The sequence below is a fragment of the Heloderma suspectum genome, chromosome 5 (genome assembly GCF_057233095.1).
Source record: "Heloderma suspectum isolate Gila_16-S chromosome 5, 16-S_ref, whole genome shotgun sequence".
Taxonomy (NCBI): domain Eukaryota; kingdom Metazoa; phylum Chordata; class Lepidosauria; order Squamata; family Helodermatidae; genus Heloderma; species Heloderma suspectum.
In genome coordinates this window covers 25101079-25117985 of record NC_139462.1, presented here as the reverse complement: position 1 = coordinate 25117985, position 16907 = coordinate 25101079, and the positions used below count along the sequence as shown (strand labels likewise).

Genomic DNA, 16907 nt, shown 5'->3' with positions numbered 1-16907 from the left:
TTGCATCCTGTGCAAGACCACAAGCACTTTTTACAGAATAGCCTCATGTCAAAGCTAGAGAAAATAAAGACTTCAGGAGCACAGCTGAAATTAATGGGGGGAGGATATTTATTTACTTATCTATTCATTTATTTTAAATATTTATTAGCTGCTTTCCTTCAAAAGGTCTTTGAGTGGCTTACGGACTTAAATGACAGAACACTGAAAGCAAAAATACCTCACAACAAATAACAGGACACAGCAACAGCAGGGCGATGAAATAAAATGCTAGTATAAAAGCACTGAACTTTCATCAAACTACTGCAAGGGCTGAACAAATAATAAGGTTTTGAGCTGGTGGCTCAGAAGAAAACAAAGATGGTGCCAGGCAAATCTCCCTGGGGAGAGAATTCCGGAGAACAGGGTGCCACAACAGAAAAGGCTCCAATTCCTGTCACCTCCCGCCTCACTTGGAAGAGCAGAGGCTGACCTTAATGTCTGGGCAGGGTCATGAAGGAAAAGACAGTCCTTCAAGTCCCTAGGACCCAAACTGGGATCCAGAATTTTCATTGCAAATAACAGAAGTCAACTTTCCCCCACACACACAAAATGTACAAATAGACTAATCAAGAGGTTTCTGCTGTTCAGATGTAACCACAATTTGAATGTTTTTTACACACACACACTCACACATTATTTATTTCTTTTCATTTCTATACTGCCCAATAGCCAAAGCTCTCTGGGCAGTTCACACCAATTCACAAAAAATTCAAACCACAACGTTATACAACATTCTATAATTCTACATTATAATAAAATACAGTCTAAACAATTTTAATAAAGAAAATGTAAAACAATTTAAACAGCTAAAAACAAGTTCAATAAACCATTTCATTTCATTTATTATATTTCTATACCACCCCATAGTCAAAGCTATGTCACTTACATCAGCTGTTCAAAACTAGATGGGTGGTTTTGCATCTCTAGCAGAGACTTCGGGGAGGGGGAGGGAAGGAGGATGAGGAGGCCATAGGAAAGGTTGTAGGACTGCCAATCCGGTCTCCTCCCCTCCCCCCTCCCCTCCCCTGGGAATGCCCCCTTCTCCCCATCTCCACACTTGGTTTTACAAGCATGGAGAGACAGCCGACGCAGGTCTCTCCATGCCACCTACAAGGGGGAGGGGCAGGGGGCGGGAAGCACAGTTTCTTTTCTCCAAGCTCAGAGCCCTGTCTCTGAGCTCGGAGCCGGAAGCCAAAAGATCCTATGTCCCCCAGATGCTGTCTAGGGGACACAGGATTGCTCCCATCACTTTTGGCAGCTTTGAATGTGGGAGAGTCTGGTTTCGGAGGCATGCATTAGACAGGCACAACCCTGCCCTGCTGAATGGATATGGATGAGTAAGTGGCAGCGACATGCCCGCAGCCGGGTTGGAGTCTGTTTGTGTGCTTGCTGGGATTCAGCCTCTTGCTTCAAGGCAGGAATCACAGGAACATAGAAAACTGCCTTATACTGAGCCAGGCCATTGATCTGTCTAGCCCAGTATTGTCGACACTGACTGGCAGCAGCTCTCCAGTGTTTGAGGCAGGAGTTTTTACAGCCCTGCTTGGAGATGCCAGGGATCAAACCTGTGACCTTCTGCATGCAAAGCATGTGCTCTACCACCAAGCTGTGGCCCCTCCTCTCTCCAGGCACCCTCCTATTTACTTCCCTCAGCCATAGCTCAGTAAGACAAAGCTTTCAGCTGCCTCACCCTCTTTTCCCCAGGCACTGATCATTGGGTGATTCCTGGCTTTCCCCCCATTCTAAAAGGTTGCAGTGCCTCTCCAAAGGCATAATTACTGGTAGGAGGTTTAAGCTAAACGATGCCAGTATTTGGGGTCTCATCCCTTTTGCCTTCGGCTCCACTCATCACCACTATGCAGCCCCAGAGAGTTTCTCTGAAATTGAATTTGGCCCTCAGGCTGAAAGACATCCAACACCTCTGTTTTAAATAGAAATATCAGTTATTTATATTTATTTTATTCATTTCATTTCTATACCGCCGAATAGCCAAAGCTCTCTGGGCGGTTCACAAAAATTAAAACCACAAAGCGCAGCATAAAACAATATAAAATATGAAAGCTTAAAACCACAATATAACAGTATGACCAGAATAAAACCTAGCAGCAATGCAGAGATTTAAAATGCAGATTGAAAGCACCAAAGCTAAAAGACTGGGAAGCTAAAATGCTAAAATACTGGGAGAATAAAAAGGTCTTCACTTGGTGCTAGAAGGAGTACGACGTAGGCACCAGGCAAACCTCTCTAGGGAGCTCATGGTGCCAGAATGAATTTGGGAGCTCCTTCTTACAATGCATGCATTCTACCAATAAGCTACAGTTCCTTCTCTAAAAAAGAAAAAAAAAAGGGCAGACACAGCCATGTACCAGCCAGAACATGAACCCAGCCCACAAGAATGGAAATTTAGTACAAACATTACTGTCACAATAGAGGGTTTTGTCTTGAAATTGCCACAAGCCTCTTTTTGTGTGTTTTCTTTTCAGTGTCATTGAGCATTTAGACAGAAACATGGGTTGCTCCTCCTGTGACACCTTTAAGTGGCCTTCTCAGGAACTGTGTCAGCAACTGGCATTCTTGGGCAGCTGTCAGGGACCCAGCACCCTGGCAGGGGTCACTGCTGAGGCCTACCCAAGACCCCTTTGAAAAGATTTTTTTTCCCCCAGCTAGGCACTCCAGGCAGCGCCTGGCAACTAGAACTATCTTCCATTTTAATTTCCTGTCATGCCCCTGAAGCAGTGTCTCTCGGGAACATTGTGGGAAATTAAAATGGTTGCCCACGGAGCTACTCCTGCACCAGCAGAGGAGGCCCACCAGCAGGCACTTTCCCCAGGGCCCCTGAAGCCAGCCTTGGTCCATTCCATAGGCCATGCACAGCAAATGTATCTTTGATTATGACTTGAATCCAGAATTCTGCTTTGCCCCAGTTGCCAATGCAATTATGTCATTTATGACATACAGGCAGAAGAATGGAGGTGCTTCCAAGGGAAATGAGGAGGCCATGACAAAAGGCATGGGGAAGGGTGAATGTCCATTCCTTATCATGGAAGTATCTCATTAAAAAAGGAAGGAGGGAACACTAATTTAAATTAAAAAGAAAATTACATAAGGACTCATCTTATTTGGAGTCCTTACAATTGAGGTGTCTGTTTGAATTCTCATTCCCTACATGGGCAGGGTGTGTGTGTATGGGAGTGCAATGGGTGAAGGTCAAACTAGGTAAATATTCATTTTTAAGTGGCTAAAATTATGCCTTCAGTTTCAGCATGACTATGAATAAGCAGCCATGCAAATGTGTGTCATTAAGAGCATGAAATGTGGTTCCAAAATATGCATGTCCACTCAAAGCTTCTGCTGAAGTGAGTCTCCAAGTTGCTAGAGTGACATCTAATTAATGTGGAGATTTCCACAACCAAGCTGCTGTCTAGTATTTGTTCATACTTGTAGCTTATTTCCTATCAACCAAGTCTGCTCAAGATGGCTGTGAATATTAGAGTCAACCTATAACAGCACACGTATGTCTGGCCCAAAGGTCATGCACTGAATGTCCTGCAACTATGGTGGTGACAAGTTACCCCAGCACTGGCTTAGAGCAACTGGCAGGGTTTTATAGCCAGGCCAGGCGAGTCCTTCTGAAAGCTCCTCCTCCTCAAGTCATGAATCTGGCTTTATTTTAAAAGGGCCAGTGTCCTTTCCTGCAGTCACTGGCTTTTTCTGAGTGGTGAGAGTCTGGGGAGCAAGACATTAGTTTGGAAAGGCTCCCCGAAGCTTCCCTGCTCATTAGAGGAGCCTGAGGTCCACTCTCCAGAGTCAGAGGGCAGCAGCACCTCTGGGGGATCGAGAGGACAGAGTGCAGGAAGGCCACAATTCTGAAGGTCCAGGAACTGGTTCTGACTCCTCCACGGGGCATAGGACTACTGTCTGTAAGGCATCCATATTTTTAAGGATTTGAACCCCGACCCCAAAGCAAGGAAATCCAAGAGGAGGCCGTGACAAGGCCCTTAAATAGATCCTTCACAGACTACATTTTTCCTACATTGAGATAATCTTGGTGCAAGAAATAACATCATGCATCCAGCATTTATTTTGATGCTAATATTCATGTTCAGAACCCCCTGGCTGCCATCTGCTATTGAGTAAGCAAAAATATGTGAAGTGTGAAATGACATTGTTAAAGTCATTTACCAGCTCAGTATTTTAGAGCTTTTCCTTTATTATCATTTAAAATCCGTTTACATATATTCAGTTCTGTAAGAATAAATGAACTGTTGGGATCACCATGGATTGCAGATTTATTGAACTGAGCTCCTTAAGTTAAAATCTGAGCTAAAACTCACACCGCAGCCTGACTTGACTGAAAGAAGAAAAGGTGGTGGGAAACAAATCCATGCACCTTTCAAAAACCAAATAGCTGTGGAATTATTTGCTGCTGCTTCTTAATCTTGCTTGGAGGATCTCTCAGACCGAGCAAGAGAGACTTGAAAATTGAAAAGGGATTGAGCTTTATGAGAGGAGATGGACTAGATTTTAAATTGCTCCTATACGTCTCATCTCTCTCAGGTCTTACAGGTATGCAAACCTGCCACCTAGTGGAAAAAGGTAAGACGAATGAACAAGTTTGGAAGGTCCTGACACTTCTATAGGATTAGAGAGCAAGTGACCGTGCTCATCCCACAAAACATGGGCACTTCTCACCTGATGCCAGGGCTTCCATTATTTGAGTGGGCTGGAGGCAGAGATAAACAACCAGTTTTTCTCTCCCCAGCTCCAAATAGAAGAAAGAAAATCCTCACCTGATGCTCCTCGCCTTTGAAATCTTAATGATCCAACAGGTTTCCCCAACCTGGTGCTCTCCAGATGTATCAGACTACAACATCCATAATCCAAGCCTGGCTGTGGGTGATGGGGAGTGTAGTCCAATGGGGTTCCAGGTTGCCCATGGGTAGGAATGAGTGAATCAGTCTGTGTTACTTTTGCATCTGTCCCATTCCTGTGTTAATCTGAGATATTTTTTTTAATCTGAAAAGTTCTATTTAAATGTGTGTTTACGAATGCATTCTTAAATGTGTTTTCTCTCAAAATGCACATTCTAAATACATTTTAGAAAAATAATATATATATACACGCGCATGCTAAGAACAAAAGCCAGGAAGTACAAAATGCAGTAGATGGATAAACTGCAATCCTCACATTAGTCCAGAATCCACAGTCAATTCACATCAGAATTTGCAAAGATCAGATTTTTCAAGCGTCCCTAAACATGAGTGACTGATCAGCAGCTAGAGTACCACAAGTAGCACCGGAAGCAGGAGAAAGCTGTCACAGAGAGGAAGGTCAGGATGTCTTCTCGATCATCCCAGAATGCAGGACACGGAATAATGGGCTCAAGTTACAGGAAGCCAGATTTCAGCTGAACATCAGGAAAAACTTCCTGACTGTTAGAGCAATATGACAATGGAACCAGTTACCTACGGAGGCGGTGGGCTCTCCCACACTGGAGGTGTTCAAGATGAGGCTGGAGAGCATCTGCCAGGGATGCTCTGACTTGGATTCCTGCATTGAGCAGGGGGTTGGACTCGATGGCCTTGTAGGCCCCTTCCAACCCCACTATTCTATGATTCTATGAGTTGCAGCACTTCTGGATAGTGATGGGTGAATTCACTTCTGTTCTGTCTAGACTCAGTTCAAAGTTTACAAGCTTTCTGAGAGAAATCTCAGCAAAAGCTTGCCTGTTTTGATTAGTGTGCAGGACGTAAATTAAAAGGAATCGATGAAATTCAGTGGGGAAGAAAACTCATTCGCTATGCATGTAGGCAGAATCTCTTTTTTATTTGTTAGCCAGCCATACCGTAGGCTAGACATGCAGAATCATAGGCCATGCTTTGGAACTTTTTGTTCTTAAGCAGCCTACTCATGCAAGAGGGAGTGTTACATACAGACCAGTCTTCGGTTGCCTGATACACAGAATGCATTTGGTGCCAAGAACAGGCAGTTAAATGAAGAAAACTGTCAGTACATACTACCCACCTAGAATTTTTCAAGAGAATGGTGAAATCTTTGTTTTGTTTTACACCCGGTTTGAGCAGTTGCTGGGGGAGGGAGGGTGAATAAATCTGAGTAAGTAATCAATCATCTGGCTTAGCCAAGGGGGATACATATTAGAGGAATTGCATTAGGCCTTTGTAGTCATCATTGCAGCTATGAGGGGCAAGAAAACCATCCGGAAGAGCTCCCACAGTGAGGAAGACTTGTGGATGGACCAACCGGCTGTAACAGATATTGTCATGTTATCTGTTATCAAAATGTGTTCATGTACTTGTTGGCAATGCCTGCTTCACCTCAAATCTTTCCTGCTCCTTCTGGGATTCCATCATCTGCTCTGGACAACAGCTCAGGGAGGAGGAGCAACTGGATCAGGAACAATTTTAATACCACAGCCAGCACTTGCAGGTGATACTCCAAGCCCAGGACTTGGAATTGATTTCAGGACCATAGAGAACAGCTCTGCAGCTAGAGTACCAGCACATCACCCCAACACTGACGAGGAACAACTCACAGAATTGATAGTCAGGCCAAAAGAATCTTTCTGAAAACACCCCCTCAGGTACTGTATCTGGCTGTTAAGAGGACTGTGGCCTTTTTCTGTAGGTGTTGGCTTCTCCTGGGGATTGAAGGTTGGAGGAGAGAGAAACCGTTTGGGGACTGCTCCTCAGGGTCTCCCTGACTAATAGAAGAGTCCAAGATCCACTCCTTCTGAGTCAGGGTGTCCTGGGGGGTCACATGGATAGGATATGAGATCCGAGGAAGTGAGACCCTGTTCAGAAGGACCAGGGACTGGTTCTGGCATCTTCTTGGAGTCACTGTCACTGGAGGCTTCAACCTCTGAGGGTTCTCAGTCCTGGCCCATGACACCATCAAAGTAACAACTCCAAGTCAGAGAATAACTTCTCAAGGAAATGGTGCTAGATTTGTAAGGCAGCTGAGCATTATGAGCTGGACAAATTTGACTTCTGAACCAAGTGATTATGAACTTCAGTGACATCGTTATCATTACATAGCAATAGGAGGACATCTTGGCCTACAGCAGCTATAGCCAAAAACCTGCCAGTACCCTTGCTTGCTCCCACACCTCTGGCCATTGGGATGGGTTTCTGCATAGTTATTGTAATGCTCACTACAGCAGTACTATCTCATACTTTGGATAGGCTGGTGGCTCACTTGCCAGAAATGTTGTCATAATTGTCATGAGTCAGTGATAGCATATGCTTTGCATGAAAAGGATCCAGGTTCAATCCCTGGCATTTCCAGGTAGGACTGGGAAAGATTCCTGCCTGAAACTCTGGACCATACTGGGCTAGATGGACCATTGGTCTTACTCAGAATAAGGCAACTTTCTTTGTTCTACCACTTCCTTAAAACCTCACAGAAACCTTCCAGTCTTCCAGTACCTCCAGCAGTAGCACCATGTAACTTTCTCTTCCTTTACCTCCATCCTTGGAATGGAAATTCACAGTGTCTGCTTGTTCTTCTCTCCCAATGGGTTCAGCCTTCCAGTCGTGAAATGGAAGATAGTGGAAGAATTCTGGGAAGTTTCCACACTGTCTCATTAATTTAAATGGTCATCATTAAAGAGCACCTAAGTGATATAAGCCACATCACGTACCTTGATCCACAGGGTCCTTGAATCCAACTGCATGGCTTGGGTCGGCCTGATGCATAGCTCTCTATACTGTCAACCACTATGGTGGGCTGGAGCCTTGTGTGAACATAGGCACACCAGTTCCTGTGCAAATTGGAAGGAGAAAGAAGTAAGTGAAGATTTGTTCTTGTTTTTTGGTCAAAAATTGCAATGGATACTATAAATGAGCCGATTTATGGAAATCTGGTGAAACACTAGGCTGAGAGGAGCAAATGACTGGTTTCTAGTTCCCAAGTATGCCATAGGTTTCTCATACTATCCTAGGCAAGTTACTAGTCCTCACTGTGTTGTTATTTTCTGATCTACAAATAGAAATGATTGCCTGATCAAGAGAGATCCACACATTTTCCAGTAACTCCACCCTGATGCAGCCATTTGCCCTCTTGCTCTTACCAAGAAGTCAAGGGCAGGAGCAGACCTGAGAGGGCCTGGACAGCCAGGTGCAGACTGGAACAGCACATGCTGGCCCTGCTGGTATATGCAGATGGCAGGAGTTAGATGTACACAACTGGATGCCCATCCAAAACCTGCAATCTGCATTTATTCCTTTGGTGCAAGGATACTGCTGTGTTTTCACGTTCTGAAAATGTTGCAGTTGAACTACTGAGGAATGAATTCCTGTTTAATTTCTTTGATGTTGTTTCTCCCCACCCCCATCTGTCTCTCTCTCTCTCTCTCTCTGCATAGGCTCTAGGGGATTTACAGCAAAACTATTATTCTTTTTAATTGGTATATGAATATATATATTAAAAAATCAATATTTCTTTATGAAGGTATGTTGACATCTTTTTTCCTGTGATGAACTTATAGACCTGATTGGATATTAGTCTCTTTTGCCTTACAGTGGTATGAGAAAGAAGCAACGCAAGACTTCAGTTGAAATAAAGATCAGTTATAATAACATTATTATCATTATCATCGTCATCGTCATCACACCACTGGAGCTGAATTTCAAATACACTTTCAACATTTAGAGCAAATAAACTAAACAATACACACACATACAACTTCCCCTTGGAAGTAAAAGGGAAAGAAAAGAGAAAAGTGTATAGCAAAGAACATAAGAAAGTCTTGCTGGATCAGACTAGGAATGGGTAAATAATCTATTTCCATCCCATGTCACTTTCTCATGTGTTTACCCAGGAATCCACTGTATTCTATTTCTGTGTGAATTTGCGATAAAAAAAACCCTGCACACAAATTTGCATATAAATACATATGAGACCTTGGAGAGGAACCTCCTTACCCAAATCCAGAGAGTCCTACCAGCAGGCCCATAGGCTATTTGAGTGGCACACATGTTTCCCCACCACCACCATTTTATCCTCAAAATAACCCTGTGAGGTACATTAGGCTGAGACTGGGGTCTCCAGCATGGTGACCATGGGCACTTTTCTGGGAGCCCACCAAGATTCCTGCCCCTCCTGATTTTTATTTTGTTTCTTAAGATTTTTGTGTACTGTAAACTGGGAGGCTGGCATGTTGCAAATTGATGTTCCACCCTCCAGTACTATCTTTATTTGGGTTCAAAAGAGTGTTTTAGAGCTCAGACCCTCCCTGCCCCCCCCCCGCTTTGTACTTAATTTCTTGGCCAAGTTACTTTTCTTTTCATCTCCCCAGTTTACCTTTTAGGAAATGAGTGTTTTGTGACCAGCCATGCCCATCATGGCAGCCATTTTATGAATGGACAACTCGCCCTCCATGGCAGCCATTTTATGAGAGTGCCCACAACACTCTATCAACATTCCCAGTGTGCCCACTAACCCATAAAGGTTGAGGACCCTGGGCTGAGATATAGTGATTGGTCTATGATCACCCTTGGAGCTTTAGAACTGAGTTGGGATTTGGAATCCATGCCTCCTCAGTCCAAGTCTGATGCTCCATCTGCTATATCACTCCTGGAGAAGGTAAGGCATGCAACCCCAGAGGTCTCTCTTGCTGCCTGTGATCTGTGTGCCCTATGCAACATGAGACTGGTGGCTCTCTTGTGATGCTGGTGGGCCCTTTGTGTTGGCCAGACCTCTATACATATGCCACAATTGGCAACACAGACCGTCATCAGTAACATGCTGACACTAATGTGCTTGGGAGCAGCAGCAGTCTTGGGGCATTGGCAAATGCCTCAACCTCATCATCCTCCGGAGCCAACCCTGATGGTTCATAATAATGATAATGTTCAGGCACCAGCAAGGCACAGAAGGAAAAAAAAATCCCCATAACCTTTATTATTATTATTATTTATTTACCCAAGAGTATCATTGCAAAAGCAGAAACAGGATAAATGGAGCAATCATTAGCAAAAGAATATTAGGAGGGCTGACTACGGTGAGGGAATCCAAAGGGAGTGTCATCTATGGCTTAAGGGGTTGGCTCAACTTCTGTACATATGGTGCCGTTGGCAGCACAGGCTCTAATTGGCTATACGCTGATGGGTTTTGGAGCAGCCGTTCTCAGTATGCATCCCTGCATCTTCTCTGGATCATCCTGGCTGATCCTGGCGAGGTGCCCCATTCTGTTCATTTCCCTATCACCATGCCAGTCATGGGAAGATTTATTAATATGAAAGCAGAATGTCATTTGCCAGTTTTCTTTGGCCAAGAGCAAATGCACTGGACTGAGCTAAGTTCTCTTCTGCACCTGTGAGGGACGAAAGCATCATTATCTTCAACTTGCAGATTGTTGTCATTTTTTAATGGTAGAGGAGGAATAAAATGCTGAAGCCCAAGTCCAGCCAACATTATGTAAGCAAAAGGAGATGCCACACTCAGCAAGTGCATCAAGCAAAGAATCCTAATTTAAAAGATATTATGCCACCATGGTTTCCATGTTTGGCCTTTGTGGAAGTCCTTCAAACTTCAGATTAAATTCCAACCAAGCACAGAAGCCTATATTTTTTCTATGACCGCCCCCCTTAATATATGCTATGGGTGCAACCCTATGCAAGTTTAGACAGAAAAAAGGCCTACAACTCCCAGCATGGCCCAGCCAGCATGGGGCATGCTGGCTGGAGCATGCTGGGAGTTGTAGGCCTTTTTCTGTCTAAACTTGCATAGGATTGTGCCATGTATAACATATATACCTAAAATCTCATTAGATAATGAACTCCTTGTGCTCTTCTACTCTAGTTGTCCCACTCTACTCTAGAATCTATCATATGCCAAGGCAGGAAGGAGGAGATCTACTTTGTTTCTTACTAGATTCCAGAGATTTACCAACAGTGTTTCAGTTCATGTTTAGGTTCAGGAAATGCGAATTTGGTCAGTTTGCATTGAAATGTGAACCAAAGGAATTTCTTCCCCATCCCTAGGTGTAGCATCATCCCCACTGGACCATTCTCAATGAAGAACAGTAGTGGCAAAGCTTTTGTTAACAGTTGAAAGAAAGACTGACTGCAACTCACTGCAATGTCGTGTCTGTCATGGTAAGACCTCAAATGTAGCATTTCTCCCATCCTCCACAAAATGCTCCAAAAATGTGTAAGACAAATGGGCCATCCTGAGTCCAATCCTTCCTGCCTCAACAATCAATTCATTGTAGGGGAAAGGAAGGGGACATGGGAATAAAAAGAATACTTTGCCCCTTCTCTCTTCTTTGTGGCTCCTGCCGCCCTCCACCGCCCCTCCATCACCGAATAGGTTGACGTGGCAGCAGCAGCAGCAGCAAAGCAATTGGTGGTGGTTTGCCACTGAATTTCAGTGGCAAACCATGACCATGGCCTAAAAGGGCCCAATTTAACTTTTAAACCCTGGTTTAAAGCTAAATTGGGACTTTGAGGGCCACCATCGTGGTCTGCCTCCAAAATTCGGGGGCAAACCACCAATTGTTTTGATGCTGCTGCTGTTGAAATTTGGCAACATGGAGTGGAGGGGCTGGGGATGTGGCCTGGGGCGGGGGGAGCAGGAGATTGAAATTGGCTCCCAGAGCCCCCAAAGGTGCCCACCTCTCCCTAATGGGAGAGCCACTTGTTGAGAGCCAGTGTGGTGTAATGGTTAGACCATCAGACTGAGACTCGGGAGATCCGGGTTCTAGTCCCCACTCGACCAAGAAGCTCACTGGGTGACTTGGAGCCAGTCACTGACTCTTCTCCTAACCTACCTCACAGGATTGTCATGAGGGTTAAAAGGAGAGGAGGAGGAGGAGGAGGAGGAGGAGGAGGAGGAGGAGGAGGAGGAGGAGGAGGAGGAGGAGGAGGACTATGTAAGCCACCTGGGTTCCTTGCAAGAGGAAAAAGGCGGAATTTAAATGTAATCATAAATAAATAAATAAAATAATGCACATTGATGAAGCTGCCCTTTGGCCAATTTGCACTATGGCTTTTAAAGCACCCTGAAAATTTAGTAAGTAAAACATTTGGCATGTGAGTAAATGGTGGGAAAAGCTTCACCAGCTTAATTCCTGTGTGTCAAAGGCAAGGGAGAAGGGGCAGTAAACCAAGCAAGGTGGCAAGTCTACTTGCTTGCTTGCCAGAGATGGTTTATGCTTCATATGTTACCAAACGCAACCAGAAGATGGCAATCTTTCCCAACACACAAGTGTTCTCATTCATTCTTTTGATTCTCTTGCAAAGAGTTAAGTTTTAGGGTAGTAGTGTCTTTCTGCAGTGCTATCCCTCCTTTTGAGTAGCCCATCCCCACAGCCCTGGCATGCAGTTAGTAGTTGGAGAACAATGAGTGATGTTTAGAAGGGCTCAAAATAGAAAACCAGCAGATTTCCTGCACGGGTGCAAGTTCAGAACCATATCTTGTGTGAACAAAGGCAAATTTGCAAACTCTCAGGTCTGGTAATCATTGCAACTGCACAACAAATCTAATGGTCTGTTACATACAGTCATAAGTGGATAGATTATTAGTGGAATGAGGTGGCTGAACTAGCAGTCTGAACAGCAGCAAAGAGATGGGAGGAAGGCATGGATTTCAATGGATAAGCCGTGGAAGGGTTGCTTAGCTCTGCCTCCACCCCACACCATTTATGGGATGTGCTCCCTAGAGAAGCTTGCCCAGTGCCAACACTGTTGTCTTTCAAACACCAGGCCATTTAAAAAAATTATTTTAGATTCTTAAATTTTAGGCATCTTAAAGACTTGCCAATGGTTCCATTTTACCTGCCAGGTGTTTACTTATGTATGTGCTGTTTTTTTAAATCGTCATGATATTTAAAACATGTAAATTGCTCTGGAACTTATTTGGATGAAGCAGTGGAGGTTGGTGGCTCCGATGTCAGTGGGGCGATGAATCCACTCTAGGTTTCAATCAGAACCAGTCAGAATTCTAAAGGATCTATCTGAGGCCCTGAACCCAATCCCCCAAATAGGTTCAGCACTTTGGATAGCTCCTTTAGAGTTCTGACTGGTTAGGAACATAAGAAGCTGCGTTATACTGAGTCAGGCCTTTGGCCCATTTAGTATTGTCGACACTGACTGGCAGTGGCTCTCGAGGGTTTCAGGCAGGATTCTCTCCTAGCCCTACCTAGGGAAGCCGGGGATCGAACCTGGGGCCTTCTGCATGCCAAGCATGTGCTCTGTCACACTGAGCTATGGTGCCTTTGTTCTGACTGAAACCCAGAGCAGATTCACTGCTTCACTGACATTGGAACCACCAGTCTCCACTGCTTCATCCACCACTAGGACGAAACTGGGTAGTACCAAAATATTTAAAATACATGTTTCAGGGGGGAAATGGGTGGGGGAGGAGGTTGCCCAGGAAAAGCTAAGGTTACGCACTCTCCACCCACCCATCACATATCGGGTACAAAGAGTAGCGGTGCTTTGCAGCTGTTTGATAGTGATCCAGCCAGTGGAGGCTGATGACTCCGATGTCGGTGGGGCTGTAAATCCGCTCTGGGTTTCAGTCAGCACCAGCCAAAACTCTAAAAGCACCCAAGGTGCTAAAACCATTTTAGGGACAGGGTTTGGCACCTTGGATAGCTCCTTCAGAGTTACGTCTGGTTCTGGCTGAAACCCAGAGCAGATGCGTAGCCCCACTGGTTTGGAGCCAGCAGCCTACACTGCACCCAGGTTCCTAGACCCAGATCTCTTCCCAAAGTCTAGTTCAACCCAGAAACGCTGGAAACCCAGCCCTTCTCAAGTATGTATTTTGTGTATCCAAAACCTTAATGACATTAATAATAAAGATGATAAAGATCATTAAGCCGCAGCTGCAAAACAAAATACTCATTTATGTGCAGGGGGGATGAAAATCTAGGAAGTCCATAGTTGTGTTATATATAGACAAAAGACTCCCAGAAGCCAATATGTGAGCTGGTGTGCAGCCCTGAGATCCTAATGCCATGTGTCTGAATGATCTGTGCTCACAGCACAGTGTGGGGAGATAGTTGCCTGGTTGCCTAGACAACATGTGGGTAGGATTCATGGCCTTCCCATGAGGACAACTCCTGCCCTCATGGATGATGGTACATAACCAGCTCTAATTGGCCACATTGCTGCATGACATCATCTCGCTTTATGATTTATGATAGGTTGGAACAGCATTCTCCACCCTGGTGCTTTCCAAATGTGCTGGACCATAAATCCCATCATTCCAAGCCACCAGAAAAGACAAAATGACTTGAAGGAGCAGCAAAGAGATGGGTCATCACAGCTGCAATATTTGCAGGCAGCCACAGGGGAAGCAAATGTAACATATGTTTGCCAATGGATTTTTTCATGAGGCATTGTATTAATCCACTCTTCACTCTCAGATTTTTCAGTGTGATACCTTGGGCCAACCCTACCATAAGGCAAAGTGAGGCAATTGCCTCAGGCAGCAAAGGCTAGGGGCAGCAGCAACAGTCCCCCAGACTAATCCTGAGCTCCTCAGGTGCTCCCCTCTGCTGGAGGGCAGAGCAGTGCTTGCCAAGTGGCTAGTCCTGAACTCCCTAAACTAGCCTGCTGCCTCAGATGTGATGGAGGGTGCCATCTGATCAACTGCTAGTCCAGTCAGCTTCTGGATATGGAATGGGAAGGGGCCGCCATCTTGTCCTTTGCCTTAGGCAGCAAAATGTCCCAGGCTGGCCCTCTCTCAGCCCTACTTCACACAGAGGTAAAGCTTCTCCTCCCAAAAGTGTGCTGCACAGAAATGGTTACATATAAAAGCCTCTTGCTGTGTAGCCCCACAGCTCAAGAGCACCACACACCTCTCTGGGTGCCACCAGTACTGCTTCCTTAGGAAACGCCTGTCACTCCTACTACATGCAGTAGGAAGCTTTGAGAAAAGCTCTTTTTTTGGAAAAGAGCTTTTCCAGCAGCAGTACATTTGGAGTGTCCTCGTCAGTGTCTTCCATAGACCCTTTCAAATGCATCATCCAGCATGTAGCTGAAAGATGGTCTCCCCCTCTATAGACACATTAGGCCACTATGATCCTCAGCGGAGGCCTTGCTGTCCATACCACTTCCTGCAGAGTCCCAGCTGGCAGCAACACAGCAATGGGCCTTCTCTGTAGTGGCCCCCTCCCTCTAGAATGACCTATGACACATTAGGCTCTGACGATCGTGTGCTTTCAACGATTATTGAAAACTTACTGGCTTACCCTGGCTTTTCCCAACCATCAACTTGTCTAAATGCCACTTTTAGAATTATGTATTGTTTTATAACAATTCAACAGTAGTGGCACCGTGGAACCAGGGCTTGCAGAAACACAGTGCTGGCACTTTTGTTATGAGCAGGGACGCCATCTGCCATTCCCCCCACCAGTCAGAATTCCCTGTTCTCTCTGTGGCTAGCTGCAGTCCTCACCATAGCAACGTGGGGGTTGGAAAGAATTCCCCAACAACAACATATTGTTCGCTATTGTAATGCAAAGTATTTGGGGGTGGCCTGGTCTTGTACGGGCAATTAAGACCCATTCGCTTTACATAAGACCTGCTCCTCGTGGAGATGAAAACTGCTAGAACTGCTTTGTTGGTATGAATCAGCACAGCTGCCTGCATTTTTGGCCTCTCCTTGGGGGACCATCGTGATGAACGCCCACACTTCAAAATTTACCACTACACCACTGATGCTAAGATCTTTAAAAGAGGCCCTTCTCTGGATACCTATGCTATCTGAGGTGCAGCAGCTGGTTTTTCTCCCTCTCTCAAAATACTAGAATCCAGGGTCATTGTATGAAGCTGATTGGTGGGAAAATCGGGACAGATAAAAGAAAGGACTTCATCACATAGCGTATCATTAAACTATGGAATTCGCTACCACAGGATGTAGTGATGGCCACCAATTTGGAAGGCTTTAAAAGGGTGGTGGACAAATTCCAGGAGGAAAAGGCTTTCAGTGGCTGCTAGTCTTGATGCCTATGTGCTACCTCCAGTACCAGAGGCAGTACCAGTTGCTGGGGAACATGGGCGGGAGGGTGCTGTTGCACTTGTGTCCTGCCTGTGGGTTCCTGGTCGACAGCTGGTTGGCCACTGTGTGAACAGAATGCTGGACTAGATGGACCCTTATTCTGATCTAGCATGGCTCTTCTTATGTTCTTATGTTCTAATGGGGCAAGGGCCTTTTCAATAGTGGATTGTTCTCCAGAGAGAAATGTGGAATGTTCTCTCCAGGAAGGCTTGCCTGGAGCTTACTATAGCATCAGTCAAAGGCCTTTTGATTTTCCTATGCCTTTAAATTAATGCCGTTCTATCACTGCTGCTGATTTTATGCTGCTCTCCTCATATTTTCTGCAAAAGGCCTAGCAGTACCTAGGCCAAATCTGCTCTGAGGAACGCTGCCAGCTGAAGAAACTGCCTGGCTCACCTGCTGCCTATCTTCTGGGGGTAACTCTGGTGTTACAGTTACATGTTATAGCTAGTTGAAGGACTGTTGATTCTAAAAAGAGGAAGGAAGCGCAGGGGGTGGGAGCAGGATCATGAGCATGGGTGCTAAGCAACCAGCTAGGCACCTAGAAGAAACCCACAAAAATCCTGCAGTTCCCTTCCCCTAAATAAGCCCCGTGCTGCAAAAGCAGAGTTTTGAATTGCGTGGAGAGCCTCCACAGATACAGGAGGCTCCCTTCTTCAGAAAGTCGCCCTCCATGCATTCAAAGTGACAAAAGCATTGGTGGAGGGGGTGGGGCATGTTTACTCTACACAGAATCAGAATGCCTGAATAGGGCTGAGGTATTCTAGGGATGTCTGAGTGTGACCAGTGGAAGCTGGTGGCTCAGATATCAGTGGGGCTGTAAATCCACTCTGGGTTTC

At 45.2% G+C, this 16907-nt stretch overlaps 1 protein-coding gene across 2 annotated transcripts in view; it reads right to left on the bottom strand.

Annotated features, from left to right (window-relative positions):
* The window catches only part of MMRN1 (multimerin 1), a 95594-nt gene that overhangs the window by 63574 nt on the left and 15113 nt on the right, over window positions 1–16907 (bottom strand). For both annotated transcript variants that reach the window (XM_084855627.1, XM_084855628.1), the window contains exon 2: window positions 7700–7819. In XM_084855627.1, coding sequence (XP_084711753.1) covers window positions 7700–7819 — 120 coding nt within the window. The remainder of the gene's footprint in view (window positions 1–7699; window positions 7820–16907) is intronic.